General features: G+C 41.2%; 1 protein-coding gene across 1 annotated transcript; it reads right to left on the reverse strand.

Annotated features, from left to right (window-relative positions):
• Nucleotides 1-224: 224 nt before the first annotated feature.
• Nucleotides 225-16,959, reverse strand: LOC116313800 (GTPase IMAP family member 7-like). Its single transcript, XM_031731603.2, has 2 exons — nucleotides 16,917-16,959; nucleotides 225-1,642 (listed from the first exon to the last, which is right to left on the reverse strand). The coding sequence occupies exons 1-2, from the start codon at nucleotides 16,957-16,959 to the stop codon at nucleotides 669-671; spliced, it is 1,017 nt and encodes a 338-aa protein (XP_031587463.2). The 3' UTR covers nucleotides 225-668.
• Nucleotides 16,960-18,824: the final 1,865 nt, after the last annotated feature.

The raw sequence follows: 18,824 nt of genomic DNA on the forward strand, positions 1-18,824 counted from the left end.
TCTGGAGTCTAAGTATCCGTCACACCTATCTCACTGATCATTAAGAGGAAACTGTTCAGTGTGGTGATCAACTTACAGGAAAACAGATGTTTAACCACAGCTCGATGTTTACACAGGATTACTGATTCTGTCTGACTGTTTGGGTTTTATCTGAAACATCCACGACAAGAGATCACAGCTCAGCTTTATTGATACAGTACAGACTTCAGTTAGACTCACCTGAGTATAAATTTGATAATAAATCACTGGAGATTTAACATAACATGTACCTGACAAACTCTTGGAACATCTGGACAAACGTAAATACTGGAATAACAACAGCTAGCTGAAATCTGTGATTTTAAAAGCTTTCATGAAGAAGTCTAGTGGCTATAAAACCCCTCATTACAGTAATGTTGTTGGTACATGGATGGGTTAGGCGTCTTCTTCTCTTTACCTTCATTCAGCAGCAACAGTTTTAGACTCCAAACTCACATCCACAGAGCCGTTTACAGACTTTACAGTGTCACACGTTTGATGTGGCATTCATGTTAAATGACTGATATTCCAGTTTAATTGACTCAGATACTCAGATGATTAGAATTTCCTAATGTGTGAATTTGGTTACCATGACACTGACTGACATTATTTACTCCACTAAGACCACAGAGTGGCTTTCACTGAATAAATCACATTATAAAACACTTGCTCACTTTTCTACATGTTTTCACAACAATTTCAGCTTCATGTCTGGCCCTTTGTTGTTGGGCTTCCCATAGTCTTCGTTGGGCCTCTGCAGCTTGTCTTTGATGCTGTTCCTGTAATGTTCTCATGTTTTGAAGCTGCCTTTGCCTCTCCACAGTCTCCCTCTTCCTTTCCTCCTCTCTCTCTTTCCTTTCCCTCTGTCTCTCATTCTGGAGTTGTTCAGTGATTTTCTTCATCTCTTTCTCATATTTTTCCTGGATTTTCTTCTCCAGTTCTTCTCTTTCTCTGCGTATTTGCTCCTCTTTCTCTTTCAGGACTCGTTGTTTCTCCTCCTCGATTTCTCTCTCAGCCTCTTGGAACATCTCATTGGTATAGTGGCTTCCTCCGTTCTTCTGAACTATACATCTGATCTTCATGACCAACTCGGTGACCTGAGCTCGGTCCTTCTTCTTGTTATTGAAGACGTGGTACTGGCCATTACATCTGGCCACGAGTTCCTGCAGCTCTAAGTTTCCCCCCAAGAACTCCTCTATAGACGTGTCCTCAAGTTGATCCCCACCAGTAAAGAGAACCATGCTGTATTTGTCTGCTGCCTGGCCAAAGGCTTCTTGAATTTTCTGAACCGTCAGCATTTCCTCTTCAGTGTATCTGCCCAACCTGATGACCACCAGAAAGATGTGAGGTCCAGGAGAAGCATAACCAATGCACTGGGAAAAATCTTTAGCTGCTTTATCCATGCCGAAGGTGGTGTCAAAGAGGCCTGGGGTGTCAATGACTGCAACCTTCTGCCCATCCACCACAGCTTCAGCTTTAGAACAGTGAACAGTTATCGACTTAGAACTGAACCTAGATGTGAAGAAGTCTGGTCCCAGAATGGTGTTTCCTGTGGCGCTCTTCCCACTGCCAGTCTTCCCCACCATTACAATCCTCAAAACTTCATCATTTCTCCTGATGGGCTCTGTGGACAAAGATCTGCATTTTAGAGAGTTCTATAACTCTGAAGAATTAAACTACATTACAATATAGGTATATTTCTTTTTGATATAACTGTGGCAATGAATGGTAAAAAAATCCCCAAAATATTTACATCGATCCATTCAAATACTTTGTTCTGTATAACCTAGTCTAATAGGTATAAGTGAACAGATTATGCAGTACCCGAACTTATCTAAGACCCAGAAACAAAATCAATCAATCAATCAATAAAATCCAACACTCTACCATATCCACCTGAGAACCAGCCTGTTCATTCATGTCCATAACTTATTTGAGCTACTCTACTAATTCCTGATGTCCTAAATGGAGGACAGTACATTTGTTAAATTGATTTGCATTATCCGATACTGTTGAATGTGTAACACTGTTTCTTGACATTGCATACTGCTGAATCATGAAGAGAACGTTGGGTGCAGAGGACCTTGTGCCGATAATAGAAGAGACAGACCACATTCCATGCCCCCACCTTTACAGAGAGCAGAAAAACAAGGAGCCGAGGTCATAACTTAGGCGCCGTGTGAGAGAAAGAATGTGAATGTTTAGATTTTTACGACTAGGTGGGGGCCACTAGAGGCTATAAGAAGCTGAGTAACCCGTCACCATTTTGAGATTTGCTGTGACCCTCTTCATGCATCTCTCCCCATCCGGATGGCTTGCGCTCATAAGTGTTGAATTGTATGGAAATAAAGAATTGTTGATTGAGCATTTATACACCGAGTATTGTCCTTCCTTCAGCCCAAAGATTAAAAGAATTGGGAGATTTTAACAACTTGGTGCCTGGTGACCCGGATCTTTGGTGTGCTGAGGAAGGGCAGATTTGGCCTGTGGTGAGATCGTGGGGCAAGGCGAACAGAGGGCCGGTCCAAAACAAAAGGGAAGCACAGCCTGTTGTATTATAAATACCAAATGTGCATATTGGGCTTTCCAAATTAATCTGTTCGCTGAGTTACACGTATTTTCACATTAAATTTGTCGGTGTCTGGTTTTCGGCGCGAGATACTAACATCATAAGTTGAGGCTGAATTCCAGTGTGTCATAGGAACTGCCTCTAACAAGAAACTAATAACATACTACGTTGAGTCTAGTTGCAGCCCACGTTACCTTCCACATTTAATTTTGTCTATGACTGGCTTCTGTTGCAAGAAACGGGGAAAACTTCTAAGACGCGGCCAAAGTTTAGCATATGAAATAGAGGTGAAATAGAGTCTGGCTTGTGGTGCGCTTGCATTTCAAAGGTGAGCTCAGAGGTTTCTGTGTGTGTTTCTGCATGTGAGACACGCTCTTTGTGTGTTTCTGTGTGTGAAATATGAACATGGTGACAGTGACGGTTAATGTGTGAATAGGAGGACACTAGAGCGGAGACACATTTTAGGATCCAAGGTTGACGCCTAGTGTACCTGTGGAAATTATTTTGCCCTGGGGTTGGCTCCCCCACCGTGCGTTGGACGCGGCGTACGGACCAGTGGCGTCTGGAGGTCCAGGCTTATCACCTGAGAGCTGAGGGCCCACAAACGATAACAGAGTAACACTGAAACCGCTGTGTAATCACGGGTTTACATTTATTCTGGAATAGAACAAGAAAATGCTTTGACATCTAAGGTTGAGTTCTATATTAGTGAAAAATAAAAAAGGTTGAATTCCTCGTTTCAGTGGTTGAAATTGTTGTGTGCCTGTCCCCTGACGAGTGTGAAATTAAATAAAGAGGGAATTTGGAGCCACATAGAAATAGACGGGCATAATTGGGTGTATTACTCTGTGGTGTAATAAAAAATAATAAAAAAAAAGAGAGAGAGGAGTGTGTTGGGAGACTGGCATGCAGTCTGCACTGTCAAGGTGGGCGTGTTACCTGCTTATCTGTTTAACAGTGATGAAAATGATATTAAATAAATCTCTTAGTGTGTTAATACAGGTGGCTACGGACCTGGACCAACTGCCCACCACAAGCACAGCGGCCGAAGCAAAATTATAGTAGTGGTAACCACACCCAGCAAGAATCAGCAGCTGTGGAAAAGACAGCAGCGAGGAGAGAATTAGAGGAGAAATTAAGAGAAGTTTTTACACATAAAATTGGGGCCAACAGACTTGTGGAGGTTGGGAAGGCGTCCGGAGCATCACAACAAAAGGTGAAACAAAAACACACACAAGCAGAGAAATGTGAGAGAAAGGCTCCTTTTAAGGTAACGCCTTGTTTGAGAAAAAGTTATAAATAACCCGCCTACAATGCACACACACACAATGAAAAAACAGCTTACACTCATGAACAGTGTTGGGAAGGTTACTTTTAAAATGTATTCCACTACAGAATACTGAATACATGCCCCAAAATGTATTCTGTAACGTATTCTGTTACGTTACTCAATGAGAGTAACGTATTCTGAATACTTTGGAATACTTAATATATTATCATGCTGTTTACAACTACATGAATGTCCTATTGCTGTGATTTATTACTGTTACTGAAGGTCCATGGCTCAAACGTAGTAAAGGGACCTCTGGCTAATACGTCGGGTTCGTGTCGGGCTGGTAGCCGAAAACTAGCTTTACTTTGTTGTCTGGGTCAACTTTGCTTATGGGAGAGAGAGAGGCGTTGAAAGGCTGCTCCAACGGAACTTATTTTTTCCGGAGGAAAACACGAACACAGTGTACAGTTGAGTCTTAATAGCTTACTTACAGCTGGGCTCGTCAGGCACTCTTCTTGGCTGCTGTGGTTATTATTACATTTACATGCTTCCAGCTCCCGTTTTTGCTCCGTGACAGCTCGGACTTTTCCTTTCTCTCCCTCCCTCGCTCACAGACACATAACGTGTATGGCAGTCCATTCTCCCTGCAGCACAGACTACACTGCCCATCAGGCTACATGCTTTAGGGCCATGCCTGTAGCATTCTGCCTTTTAGCTTAGCACAACAACAACAACAAAAAAGTGCTCTCTCACCCAGGAAACACGCAGAGAGAGAGCGTCACCCTGTAACCATGGCAACCGTAACGCTGCCGCCTGGAACAACAGAACGTAGCTGTCAAACAAACCCAAACAATCCTGACCCGCGACAATATGAAACAGGGAAGTACCGCCGTGTATTCCATTTATTTCAACAAAGTAACTGTATTCTGAATACCACCTTTTTAAACGGTAACTGTAACGGAATACAGTTACTCATATTTTGTATTCTGAATACGTAACGGCGGTACATGTATTCCGTTACTCCCCAACACTGCTCATGAACACGTGAAGATTTTCCGGCAAGATTGAAGCAGGGAAATTTAACATACACCTGTTGTTTTTAATGATGAAGTTTATCCATTACTAACAAATAAACCCTCTGGGTTGCAGGACAACAATTTAACTTCAAAGAAAAAGAAAATAAAGAGACTGGTATGACCAACCAGTGATGAAACAACAAAATTTAGTGGTTAAGAGTTAAATTGTGAGGTGTTTTCTGCTGATTGAACAACACAAGTACTGACGGAAAGAAATTTCTCTTTTGTGAGTTTAAACATGATCTTAAGAATTTGAACATGTGCATGTTGTCCTGTCAACTTGGTGGGTTATGAGTTGATTATATCGTGAGAAAAAAGAGAAAAAAGGGGGAGAGAAGGCTGACACAGGGCCTGGCCCAGTGTTTCTCCCCTTTCTGAATAACACAGCCAAAACAACATAATTTTCCTGTTCGTCTGTTTTGTTTTGTTTTTTGTTTTTTCTCCTTATGTTTAATTACAGGCTGCTTTGCCGGCCCTGGAAGCCGAGGCTGACCTGGACTCCTGCTCTCCCCTCTACCATCTTTCACGTGACCCTGACCAAACGCTGCAGCGGCTGGACCCACAACAACGACCTGAAAATGTCAACAGTGCTGCAGGAAAGCGATCTCATGCAGCGGAGACGGAGAGCGCTAAACCCAAGGGCCTTAGGTTTAGCGCCTCCGCCTCCGCTGCATGAGATCGCTGCATGAGACCGTTTCACTACACGGGGGAAAAGAATTTCAGACACCTTCACCTGACAGAGCTGTGACGAGACGCCCGCCAAGCCCGAATGAAAACAAACAGGGCGTGCCAGGGACAGGAGGAGCAAGTGAGGTCAAAAGGCACCTCAGAATGGACAAAATACAGAGGAAGATGCAGGTTTCACCTGCAGTGAGCATGGACACTGGAGAAACGGACTGCCCCAATTGGGGCCAGAACCAGGATGGACAGAACTTTGAGCAGCGGCACCAGCAACGGTCACAAACAGACTGAAAAGGAGGAGGACAGGACCTCAGGGCACGCTTCAGGCCATGGTTTACCCAGAACACCAGAACAGGAAAGTGATGAACACAAACACACACAAACACATACATCTACATACACTAATGCAGAATGAAAAGAAACACACACATGAACACATGTGCACTCGTTGATTGAGTGAGAAATGACACACGCACACAAATCGAAATGCTGATTCACTGAGAAGTGATACACACACATACACATGCACACGCTTGTGCAATGAAGAATGCTTTGCTAACAAATGCTTATGCTGATATGCAAAATGCTGCACACAAACATCCCAATACATAATTTTTATGAGGAGCCATTGATTACTTAGAATACGTTTTATGTCACCCAGAGAGCATTTATGTAGATTTAAGGAACATGGTCTAAAATTGTCTGGTTATGAAAACAATGTCTGTGCGTGATGTCTGTTTATGGCTCAAGGCCTTGACTGAATTCTTTGCTGTGCTTCACACAGCCTGGTGAGGAGCAGTGGCACAGAGTGAAAATGATGAACTAATAGTGTAAGTTTTAGGTCGGAGTCCCGCATTTTCTGTGATTGACATTTAATTCAAGGAGGAACAAAAGGTGCTACGGTACCTGAGGTTCTCATTCCTTCACAATATTGTCCCGGCAGGAAGCAAAACTTTCCTGTGAATTTCTGGTTGATTTTTGGGTTTTGCTTAGCGATAGCTTGATTTTATCAGTGAGCTTTGGGTTGTTTTCTTTCTCTAAGCGAGAGAGAGATGATTTTATGTTTGGACATGTCTGCAACGGGCCCTAGTATGTGTTATTTTATTAGTATTTTGTTGGTTACATCTGTTTTCGTTTTTGTTACAGTGCACTGAGATAAAAACATCTGAGAGGTGTGATCCACCGGGGGTGATATGGTGATATTTTGTGAGTTCATGATTTAACAATCAGCTCTTTAAACCAGGCCTAAGAGATTGAAATTTAAAGCGCTATAAAATATTCTTACTGTAAACAGTTGCAAAGTGTGCTTCTCCATAATTATAATGGGCTTTGGAGAAATTCACTTATATGGGACATTGATCACATGAGATGGTCCTGAGTCTAAAAGGATTGCAGTGAGTCAATCCAGTCCAAAAAACAAGGAATAGTTTCCTTTAGAATGATGACGTCATCTTGCTTGTGATGGATGCTCGAATAGGTCGCGCGGGAGACTCCATTATCAGCAACATCTGGTATGAATGTGTGTGAATGAATGCATGTGACTGGACTGTGATGGACTGGCTTGATACTGAGACAAAGACTGCACAAACTTTAGGATTAGTAAATGCCGACAAACAATTCACCCAGCCGGCAAGAGAAGGGTGGATGCTTGGCTTTGTTTTGTTTTTGCAGGAGTAGGAGGATAAGAGAGACAGGAGAGGAGAATTTCTGATGCTTTTTGAGATATGATGTCACTAACCTTTTCTTTTAATTTTCTAGCTCCGGTGAATTGACACATGGGAGTGTGTCAAAAAGGGGGAAGTGGAAGTTGCGTTTGAACATCAAACAATGGTTATATGAAAATTTCTATGAGTTTATTTGTGTGTTTAATAATTTAGGTATGGTAAAACTTAAGCTTATAATGTGTTAGACTTAGAAATGGTTCATTAATTTTTGATTTATTTTACACACACATTGCAAATGTGCTCATAATGAGTTGGCACTCAGTCTTTTGAAGGTCATAAGCTTCGTTCGGCGTGATGTCCAGACTGATATATTGCAGGAAATGACTTTGAGTGCAGAGGGCTAAATGCAAACACGCTTACACGCACATAGACTATGATTAGAATAAGTCCCTGGGTCAAAAAGTCCTGAACATGATATTCTAAACCAAATTTGCATCACTGGAAGAACAATGGACAATAACATTAGATTATCAAGGCTAGGCAGAGAGGTGTTTTGGTTTTCTGTCTCGTACAGAGAAGGGAACAGACACCAGACGAGGTCACGGAGATACGAGGATCCTTCGCAGCAGAGACAGACACAGAGACTGCCAAGACAGCAACTGGGGTCAAGTGTCATGGCGTTTGGGCTCCGACTAGTCACCTCAAGAGGATGGATTCCAGGAGCACAGCAATAACCATGAAGGGGTTGGCGAAAAACTAGGAACACCAGACCAACGAGGTTCAAGAGGCTCTCGGTAAAAAGGGGGACACGGCTGTGACCCCAGAATCCACAGATCGTTGTTTGAAATAGGGGCAGAATAATCCCCTGATCTGTGCAACGACTGAAGGGTGGTCTAACCCCTGAGGTCGAAGAAAGAAGAGCAGAGAATCACCCGACTGGAAGACACTGGTAGCTGCAGCAATAAAATAAAGGTTAAAAGCCCCTCGGACAGAGGTTCTAGTCTGAGTACATTTGAGGGTGTAAGGTAGCACCAAGATGGGGGTGGGAAACTGGAGCACCAAAATAAAGCTGTGGGAGAACTGGGGATTGATGGGAATCATCTGTAACTACTGTTGTTGTTGTAATCATAGTTTTTATTGAATCTGAACTGCGCAAACACAGAGATTATCGCACATATGGTCCACCCGTTAAAGGGGGACAGAGGGCCTCAAGGGCAAGAAGAAATGGACCTCGTAATGTTGGATTGCAAGATGTAAGTGATCTCTTTGAAAAAGAGATCAAAAGGGGGAATTGTGAGATTATTATATTATCTTATGCCATGTTATACCCCTGATTAATGATTGTGAAATTATTATGTAGTTTTAGTTTGCTTTATTCTCCTGAAGAGGTGATAACTATTAGATTTATTAAACTGATTTGTATTAGATTAGACTGCTGATTTATTGTGAATGAATGATATTGTTTTATGATGCATTATACTGCTGAGTTATAAGAAATACCGTTTTCAGAGAGTCATGGCCTTATTTGTCTGATTAGAAGAGAACAGAACATACCAGAGAGGTTTTCTGCCCCATCTCATCAGGAGGAGATAAACAAGGAGCCGAGGTCATAACTTAGGCGCCGTGTGAGAGAAAGAATGTGAATGTTTAGGCTTTTACGACTAGGTGGGGGCCACTAGAGGCTATAAGAGGCTGAGTAACCTTCCACCAGTTTGAGATTTGCTGGGACCCTCTGCATGCAGGTCTCCCCATCATGATGGTTTGTGCTCATAAAGTGTTGAATTGTATGGAATAAATAATTGTTGATTGAGCATTTATACACCGAGTATTGTCCTTCCTTCAGCCCAAAGATTAAAAGAATTGGGAGATTTTAACAGTTTGTGTTTGTTCTAGCATCACTAAGAGTCATGTCTGTACCCTTTATCTATTAAACTGTTCCTAAACCTTGAATAATATTCTCATGTAAGAGTGTTAGTAATGAATGCGTTTTTAAAGGGCAGTTTGGCGGAGGCGGTTGCATCTTTCTCCCTCTCTCTCATCTTATTTTTCCTGCTTGGCTTCTCATGTCCTTGTCTAGTCTCATCTAACTTTAACCCTCATAGAGACTCTCGGTCTTGTTCTCTAAAACCTAAAGAATATAGATTTGATCAACTGGTCCCTCAATGCAGGATCATGAGAAGACATAGTATACATTTTCACTGCTATGCAGATGACACCCAGCTCTATCTGTCCATGAAGCCAGATAACACACACCAATTAGTTAAGCTGCAGGAACGTCTTAAAGACATAAAGACCTGGATGGCCGCTAACTTTCTGCTTCTTAATTCAGATAAAACTGAGGTTATTGTACTCAGCCCTGAAAATCTTAGAAATATATGGGGCGCCGTTTGTAAAGTGAAACATGCTGAAATTAACGGCAACATTTTTCCACATTTAGCTCAAAACCTTACAAAAACATGTTTTTTTGAGTCATTTTTTTTTACAACATTTAGTAAAATATTTGTAACTTTTCATATTTAAAACACAATTTTAAATGTTAAATCTAAATGTTAAATGTTAAATCTAATTAGATTTAACTAAATATCTAGCTAACATGCAAATTTATTGTACGGATCAATGGAAATACCAAAATAAAAGCTTTACGAAAACCTCCGGTGCAAAGGTGTGCTGGTAGTAGTAGAGTTGGATGTCTCGAGACCGGTCTTGGTCTCGAGACCGGTCTCGAGACCACTTTTACGTGGTCTTGGTCTCGTCTTGGTCTCGACGGACTTTTGTCTTGGTCTCGGTCTTGGTCTCGATGGACTTTTGTCTTGGTCTTGTCTTGGTCTCGACGGACTTTTGTCTTGTCTCGGTCTTGGTCTCGCTGTTTCGGTCTTCCGTTCTCAATTCGACATAGTGTTCGGGAGATTTGGAGTCAACCATTAGCGGAGCGGGGGGGTGGCTTACTGGGCTTAAGCCCGGGTCATTTTTTCAGAAGCATGGGGCACCGTCGTAAATTCCCCCTAATTTTGGTATGATCCGAGCTCAGGTACTAGGCGACTGAGCACAGCACGCATGTGAGCGAGGAGGGAGAAGCTGCTGCCTGCGAGTTTGCTGCAGACAGAGGACAGCTTAAGTTTGACCAGGTACCAAAGCAAATCATTCGTACTGAACTAATAATGTAAATATGACGGTGTATCACAAAAGATTGATATCAAACTGATCAGTTGGTTTGCGTTACTTGCTCTTCGAGTGAATCAACAAATGGATCAATAAAAAGCCGAACAACAATGCTGATTTTTAGAGAGTCTTAGCCTACATTTCATATTTTCAGTTGTTACCCTCCACGGCTAAACAAACTCTCTAAATCGGTTTCAATTGTGTACTGATGAACACAACAATGGACATAAGAAGCTTCTTTCAAAGAAAAACTCAGGTAGATGTTATTTTATATATTATGCTTTGTATGTTGTTCAGTATATCTATGCAAAACAAGAGGAATTTCAATACACAGCAGTATATTCACAGATGAAACAAGATATTTACATACACTTTAGGTAGAAAACATAAAAACTATTTTTTACTGTTAAACATTAATTTAGAGTAAACTTTTGTTTTAGATAAATAAACTAATCTTTTGAATTAGTTTAATGACAGAATAAAGAGAGACAGAGCTGTCTATTTTTATCCCTTTCATCAAATTTAGGAGAACATATACACTAAGTTTATTGTTAATTAATAAGAAAAACTCCAGACGATTCCATTCTGAGCTTAAGAAGCTTCTGATAGGTTAGTAGAGTCCATGTGAGTAAATTGGTGGCACAGCTGTGGAAGCATATAAGGCAAAACACAGAGCCTGTTTCTGTGACATGTGAAAATCAAGAGATGTCAACCAAAACACCAGGAACAGAATTGTGGAGCTACATAAGTGTGGCTCAATTTTGAATACAATTTGGTGCCATTTGCAATTAAGAAATACATATAGTTTTCTCTTTACTCTTAAAGTTAACAAATATGTTTTTATATTTATCAATCTAAAAAAATAAACATTTAGTCTGATTTGATGTTACAATTAAAAAGTGTTTGTGTTTTTATCTGAAGAGTATGTAAATATCTGGTTTCAACTGTATATTTGATGATGTTGGTGTTTGGCTTGATTGTCAGCACAAAGAGGAGAGAGAGGAGCAGAGAGGAGATGGAGAATGAGGACAGAACAGAGGTGGAACAAGAGCAGGTGAGACACACATGTTAGTCAAATGGTTGTTTGCCAAAACTCATCAGAACATGTATCTAGTACCTGTTTCTTTTAGATACCATTTGTTACTTTTCAAATTCTATATTTATTAAGTTATGCAGGCTTGTTTGCACAACAAGGCTAAATAATTATATAAACTTTTCAGAATCTAAATAGCGTACTTTGGTAGAATTAAAAAATAAGTGTAGTGCAGGTCTATGATGATTTTCAGTGCTACTATCATCTAGTTCTGATTCTGGTTCCATCTTGGTTAAGTCCTAAGTAGTCCTGATTTTGAACTGTTGTAGTCCTGTTTTAATTCGGATCAGTTCTGGGTCTGGTTGAATTGGAGTTTAGTCCCTGTGTCTTGATACAGGCCCCGACTTTGTTCTGCCTTGCTGCTTAATTAAAAACTAGTTTAAGGTGTCCTGCATATGTGATATTTATTTTTTTCCTATATGAAGTCATTCTTTTTGAACAAAACTCAAAACAGAGCCTAATAATCTTTCAGTCATTTCTACCCTCACTTAATTTCCTTTCGCTGCTCAGCTCTCACACAGTGGCTCAGTTATGCTCCAATCCTCCATATTGTTGCCAATCACATGCGAGGATATAGGATAATATCATTATATGTGAAAACAGAGAGGGTGAGAGACGCGACAGTCAAGTGGAGCCATGCGTCTGTCCTCTCAGCAAGTGAGTGAGACAGTAGACAGCGGTGAGGAGGGCTGTGCGAAAGCAAAAACACATAAATATGCCTGACACCTGTAAACGAAGCAGCATCTGGCTGCAGTTTAAAGACTTTTTTTGTCTCGGTCTTGGTTTTGGTCTTGGTCTTGGTCTCGTCTCGACTCGGTCTCGGTCTTGGTCTCGTCTCAACTTGGTCTTGGTCTTGGTCTTGTCTTGGTCTCGATACCCTCTGGTCTTGGTCTTTGTCTTGGTCTTGATACCCTCTGGTCTTGGTCTTGTCTTGGTCTCGGATTAGGCGGTCTTGACTACAAGTCTAGGTAGTAGTCAGATTGTGTCTGCTCTCCCCCTCACTTCTCACCGCCATTAGCTGCTTCACTTCTTGCCTACGAGCATGTCCAGCGATTTAGCTAATTAATTATTTTTATTTAAACCAAACACTGATATTATGAGGCGTGCGTATAATAGCATTGTGTGTTTTTTCTAAAAATGTTTTCTGTTGTATTAATTATGTTTCTCTTTCTTTGAGTTACCCGATTTTGGGCGGTGGCTGTTTCCTGTGTGGGCAAAAGGCGTAGCTGAGCACTCTGAGAACAAAATGCCTGCTCAGCAGGACCAACCATGTGCTTATCAGGAACAAGGTTGTTTTAGGTTTACTTATGCTATTCTGTGCTTAGTTTGTATTGGTTTGTTTTTTTCTTCTCCCTATTGTGTGTAAATGGTTTGGCCAAACCACCATTAAAGCTACCCTCCTGTGTCTTTGTAAGTAGGTTAGTTTGTGAGTTAAGTTGTGTCCACTTTGTTTAAGTTTCTGGAAATTACTTTTTGTAGAGTTATATTTAGTTGACCTCTTTTATGGGCCCACTAGTTATGTTTTTGAATTTTGTCTTTTGAACTTTTTTGAGGGTTAAAATAAAGAAAATACTTTTCGAAGACATTTTTTCATGTCCTCTATGCCTTGGCTGCTTGGTCCCTCACAACTGATGTCAGAAGTGGGATCTTTCAGTTGAGGACACAGTTTTGCTTTTTGTTCTTTTTGAGGTTTTTTACCCCCAGAAACAAGAAAAAAGCATTGGGGAGGAAAGGTCTAATAACTGTTCAGGAGAAGGAAGCTGATGTGGAGGAGGAAATTGGAGTCTCTGAAATGGTCGGGAGCGCAGAGGATGAAGAAAGGGAGACAACTCTGTCAGATCTGATATCAATACTGCAAGCTCAAATGGGTCAACAGGAGGCTCGGGAAGCAAGGCAAGAGGAGGTAATTGCACACCAAGAACAAAAATTCAAAGCATTGCAACATCAGTTCCAGCTTTTACAGTTGGAGGTGCAGTCCTGGACATCACCAGTGCCTGAGCTACCATTAGCTACCACAGAGTCACCAGAGTCAAGGGAGCTACCTCACATTTGTAGTTCTCCTCAAGCTCAAGCTGAATCCAGTGAGTCATTATCATGTCAGTTTCCATTCCATGAACCCAGACTGGAAAAGTTAACTGATAGTGATGATATTGAGCCTTTTCGGACTACATTTGAAGGCATTGCCTTAGCATATCGTGGGGAAAAAACAGACTGGGTTTTTCGATTAATATCACTGCTAACGGGCAAGGCAAGAGGGGCATATGTTCATATGGATATTGATGACTCTCTCAATTATGACAAAGTAAAAGCTGTTTTGTCCAAGTATGATGTTAACCCTGAGACCTACAGGCAAAGATTCTATAGACTTGAAGTCGGGCTTGATGAGAACCCTAAGGAGTTGTATGCTCGACTTAAAGATCGGTACGAAAAGTGGATTCAGCCAAAAGGTAAAACTAGCCAAGAAATTGGTGAAATAATCATCCTTGAACAATATTTGAGAATGTTGTCCCCTGAGCTACAGGTTTGGATACGAGAGCACAATTCGTCTTCTGTGTTTGTAGCTGCCAGGAGGAAAGGACAACCCTGGACTTGTAATGCAAATAAAATGTCAAAGGAAGGCCCCAAATCAGCCCAGATGTATCATCAAAGGCCATTGTCAGCTGATAAAACTCCTGTGGGTGAGAACCAGTTTGCTGGCAGACCATTAAAAAATTCAAAAAGGATCTTTTGTTACCAATGTAACAAAAGCCAATGTCCCTAAAAACTTCAGCTAAGATGGTTCAAATGTGTTTCATGCCATGTCCACATGCTGAACATGGGCTCCATTGTGACCAGACTGTTAAAATGATACAAACTGAAGCTAATGGAACAACTTTAAGAGCTTTACTTGATTCTGGCAGTTCTCATACACTTATACACAGAGATTTTGTGCCACCCAATACAGGGAGTGCAGAATTATTAGGCAAGTTGTATTTTTGAGGAATAATTTTATTATTGAACAACAACCATGTTCTCAATGAACCCAAAAAACTCATTAATATCAAAGCTGAATGTTTTTGGAAGTAGTTTTAGTTTGTTTTAGTTTTAGCTATTTTAGGGGATATCTGTGTGTGCAGGTGACTATTACTGTGCATAATTATTAGGCAACTTAACAAAAACAAATATATACCCATTTCAATTATTTATTTTTACCAGTGAAACCAATATAACATCTCCACATTCACAAATATACATTTCTGACATTCAAATCAAAACAAAAACAAATCAGCGACCAATATAGCCACCTTTCTTTGCAAGGACACTCAAAAGCCTGCCATCCATGGATCCTGTCAGTGTTTTGATCTGATCACCATCAACATTGCGTGCAGCAGCAACCACAGCCTCCCAGACACTGTTCAGAGAGGTGTACTGTTTTCCCTCCTTGTAAATCTCACATTTGATGATGGACCACAGGTTCTCAATGGGGTTCAGATCAGGTGAACAAGGAGGCCATGTCATTAGTTTTTCTTCTTTTATACCCTTTCTTGCCAGCCACGCTGTGGAGTACTTGGACGACGCGTGTGATGGAGCATTGTCCTGCATGAAAATCATGTTTTTCTTGAAGGATGCAGACTTCTTCCTGTACCACTGCTTGAAGAAGGTGTCTTCCAGAAACTGGCAGTAGGACTGGGAGTTGAGCTTGACTCCATCCTCAACCCGAAAAGGCCCCACAAGCTCATCTTTGATGATACCAGCCCAAACCAGTACTCCACCTCCACCTTGCTGGCGTCTGAGTCGGACTGGAGCTCTCTGCCCTTTACCAATCCAGCCACGGGCCCATCCATCTGGCCCATCAAGACTCACTCTCATTTCATCAGTCCATAAAACCTTAGAAAAATCAGTCTTGAGATATTTCTTGGCCCAGTCTTGACGTTTCAGCTTGTGTGTCTTGTTCAGTGGTGGTCGTCTTTCAGCCTTTCTTACCTTGGCCATGTCTCTGAGTATTGCACACCTTGTGCTTTTGGGCACTCCAGTGATGTTGCAGCTCTGAAATATGGCCAAACTGGTGGCAAGTGGCATCTTGGCAGCTGCACGCTTGACTTTTCTCAGTTCATGGGCAGTTATTTTGCACCTTGGTTTTTCCACACGCTTCTTGCGACCCTGTTGACTATTTTGAATGAAACGCTTGATTGTTCGATGATCACGCTTCAGAAGCTTTGCAATTTTAAGACTGCTGCATCCCTCTGCAAGATATCTCACTATTTTTGACTTTTCTGAGCCTGTCAAGTCCTTCTTTTGACCCATTTTGCCAAAGGAAAGGAAGTTGCCTAATAATTATGCACACCTGATATAGGGTGTTGATGTCATTAGACCACACCCCTTCTCATTACAGAGATGCACATCACCTAATATGCTTAATTGGTAGTAGGCTTTCGAGCCCATACAGCTTGGAGTAAGACAACATGCATGAAGAGGATGATGTGGACAAAATACTCATTTGCCTAATAATTCTGCACTCCCTGTATTGTCCGTGTCAGTGATACATCCCCATTTGTTGTGTGCATGGAGATGAGAAGATGTACTCAACAGCTGACATGTACATTAAGGTGAATGGACAGACTTACCTTTTAAATGTTGGGGTGGTTGATAACTTGCCTTATTCAGCTGTTTTGGGATGAGATTTTCCAGTGCTTTTTGATTTGTTGGAGTCGGACCAGAATCATAAACGCAATGTGGCTGTTACTAGAGCTCAAGCTCAAAAGTCTAGTGAAAATTCAGAAGTTTTCGGTGCCTTGCCATTTGTTAATGAGGACTGGGAAGCTGCATCTGGGATGCCTCATAAAAGTCATAGACAGAGGAGACGGGAAAAGTTCCAGCATGTTATACAAGCAATAGACAAGGACCAAGTAGAGGAGACGGGCATTAACAGAAGTATGTCCTGCAAAATGGCCCTTGCCATCAAGTGGGCCTTTGATTCCTTCAGGTACTACCTTCTTGGAAGAGAATTCACCCTGGAGACAGATCACAGTGCACTTCAGTGGATGGAAAAAGATGAAAGATAAGAACAGAAGGATCACAAGATGGTACCTTGCACTGCAACCTTTCCGGTTTATCATCAAGCACATTCCTAGGAAGAGCAACGTTACAGCCGACTTCCTCTCTCGCTGTATCAGCGAGACTCCTGAAGAGGGGTTGTGTGTGATGGTATCAGCCACACATGGGTAAATCAAGTCCATTTGTTCACTTTATTAGTTTGGTTTGCAGTTATTTTAGTAATATAATTTATTAATCATTTTTATTTAAACCGAACACTGATATTATGAGGCGCACGCATAATAGCATTATGTGTTTTTTCTAAAAATGTTTTGTTATATTAATTATAGTTTCTCTTTCTTTGAGTTACCTGGTTTTGGGTGGTGGCTGTTTCCTGTCTGGGCAAAAGGCATGGCTGAGGACTGTGAGAACAATTCAATTCAACTGACATGAATTGATTCAGGTGTGTTGACCCTGGGTGATATCTAAAACCTGCAGGACATGGCCCCTGAGGACTGGAGTTGGACACCCCTGGATTAGGTGTTGTTTATCATCAGTTGAAAATGTAGAGTGTAGGATTAAAGAAATTATTTTATTGCTACTTTTCATAACCATCATCTTTATCATTGCATTAATTATCATTTCATCAAAGCATTTATTGAAGCTGTTGGCATTATGTTATAATTTGTATTACAGGGGTTATCATAATCACATATTAACATTTTTATTACAGGTGCAGTTATAACCACTTAAATCGTTGAGTTAAATCTATAATCTTAAAAGCTTATATGCTGAGTATATTGTTACAGTAAAATAGTAGCTGAGCAAAGGCCTGAGTGTATTCAGCAGCATGTTGCACTAGAGTTTACTTGACAACAGGTGACAGAAGGAGGACAAGTCCATGGGGACCTCAAAGGCCTGAGATCATCACCATATTTGGAAGAGGATGCCAGAAAGGGGAACTTCTGTGTCTGCATTTATCTCTTAAAATTGATCATTGTCTGTAAAAGAGGCAAATAATGTTCTTAAGATGCAAATTATGTGCTTGTAAACGCAAGAGGGGGCGTTATAATACCCTGATGATATAAAAGCAATCTGAAGTGTATTTTTGGGCGGAGATTTACAACTGATGTTTTGCAGTTTACACCTCCCCACGCTGCGTGTATTCATTAAAATCAATTGTTTTGATCAAGCTCTTCTGGACCATCGTTGTTTTACTCTCGTCCTCAATATCGGACCCTTAACATTTGGTGCATTGGCCGGTGGTTGAGGGGGGAGAGAGTTGGAGGTTAAGACCGAGAGGGTCTGAGGTGCTCGAACGGGCAGACACGAGTCAGTGGTCGAAGTGACTTGACATAAGCCGGCTTATTCAAAGGTAAGGCACTACCTGTTGAATTAAAGTGTGCCAAATTGGGCATTGAAAATTTAAGTCTACACACTGAAATTACTGGTAAATGTCTGGTTTGATTTTGGTGAAGGTCTCATGAGAATTGAAAGTGGAAGTAAGAATAAGGAAACTTTGAAAGTGACAGTACTGAGTTCAAGAAATAAGAAATGACAAGAGAAAATACAGAAATGTTTAAGAGAATATAGGATAATAGGTAATTGGTGAATAGTTTGTGACAGTAAAGTCTCAATTGAATATAATGCCGGGCTTGGACATCAATAAGATTGCTTGTGTAGATTTATGGGGTGTCTTCAAAGTAATTAAATTTTTGTAGAACGGGACTCTGGGAGTTCTGAGAAGTGCATTGTTCAGAGGTGATGCTCCAAATTTCCTGGGGACGCTCAGGATTTTCCTTTGGAAGGGATAGTCCGATTTGGCAATCGTGGACAACTGAGGACGGTCCAAAATAAGCTACTGACTGGGTCAGTTTACCGTCCGGGACGGTGGTTTGCACTTTTTTGGTCAGCAAAGTTCGGAACTTGGGCGTAGGACGCTTTTAAATTGTGTTAGGGCATTAGATATGTGACCACGGCCCGGGGCCGAGACTGGTTAATTGATGACAAAAAACTCAGAGTTTATCGGTTGGACCGTTAATTTAAATTTGTCGAAATTGTGTAGGTGTTAATAGGCCTGATAATCTCTGCAGTTGTAATTATAGGACGTCTTTGTAATATAAAGTAAGAGGTTTGGTGTGAAAGGAGTCTGACCCAGCACTGAGCTGAAGTGCTGATGCCATTTTTAGATGGAGTGTGTGTGAAAATGCAAATTAGGAAGCTGTGAACTGCTTAAACCACAGTTGGTTTCACAAGTACTGCTGCAAACATTGTTGAA

The sequence above is a fragment of the Oreochromis aureus genome, linkage group 17 (assembly GCF_013358895.1).
Source record: "Oreochromis aureus strain Israel breed Guangdong linkage group 17, ZZ_aureus, whole genome shotgun sequence".
Classification (NCBI taxonomy): Eukaryota; Metazoa; Chordata; class Actinopteri; order Cichliformes; family Cichlidae; genus Oreochromis; species Oreochromis aureus.

Excerpts from the sequence above, each read along its gene's own strand:
- LOC116313800 (XM_031731603.2), bottom strand. The coding sequence starts at position 16,959 with ATGCCTTTTGCCCAGACAGGAAACAGCCACCACCCAAAACCAG. Across the intron at positions 1,643-16,916 it reads CAGCCACCACCCAAAACCAG|AGCCCATCAGGAGAAATGAT; the intron begins GTAACTCAAAGA and ends CTTTGTCCACAG.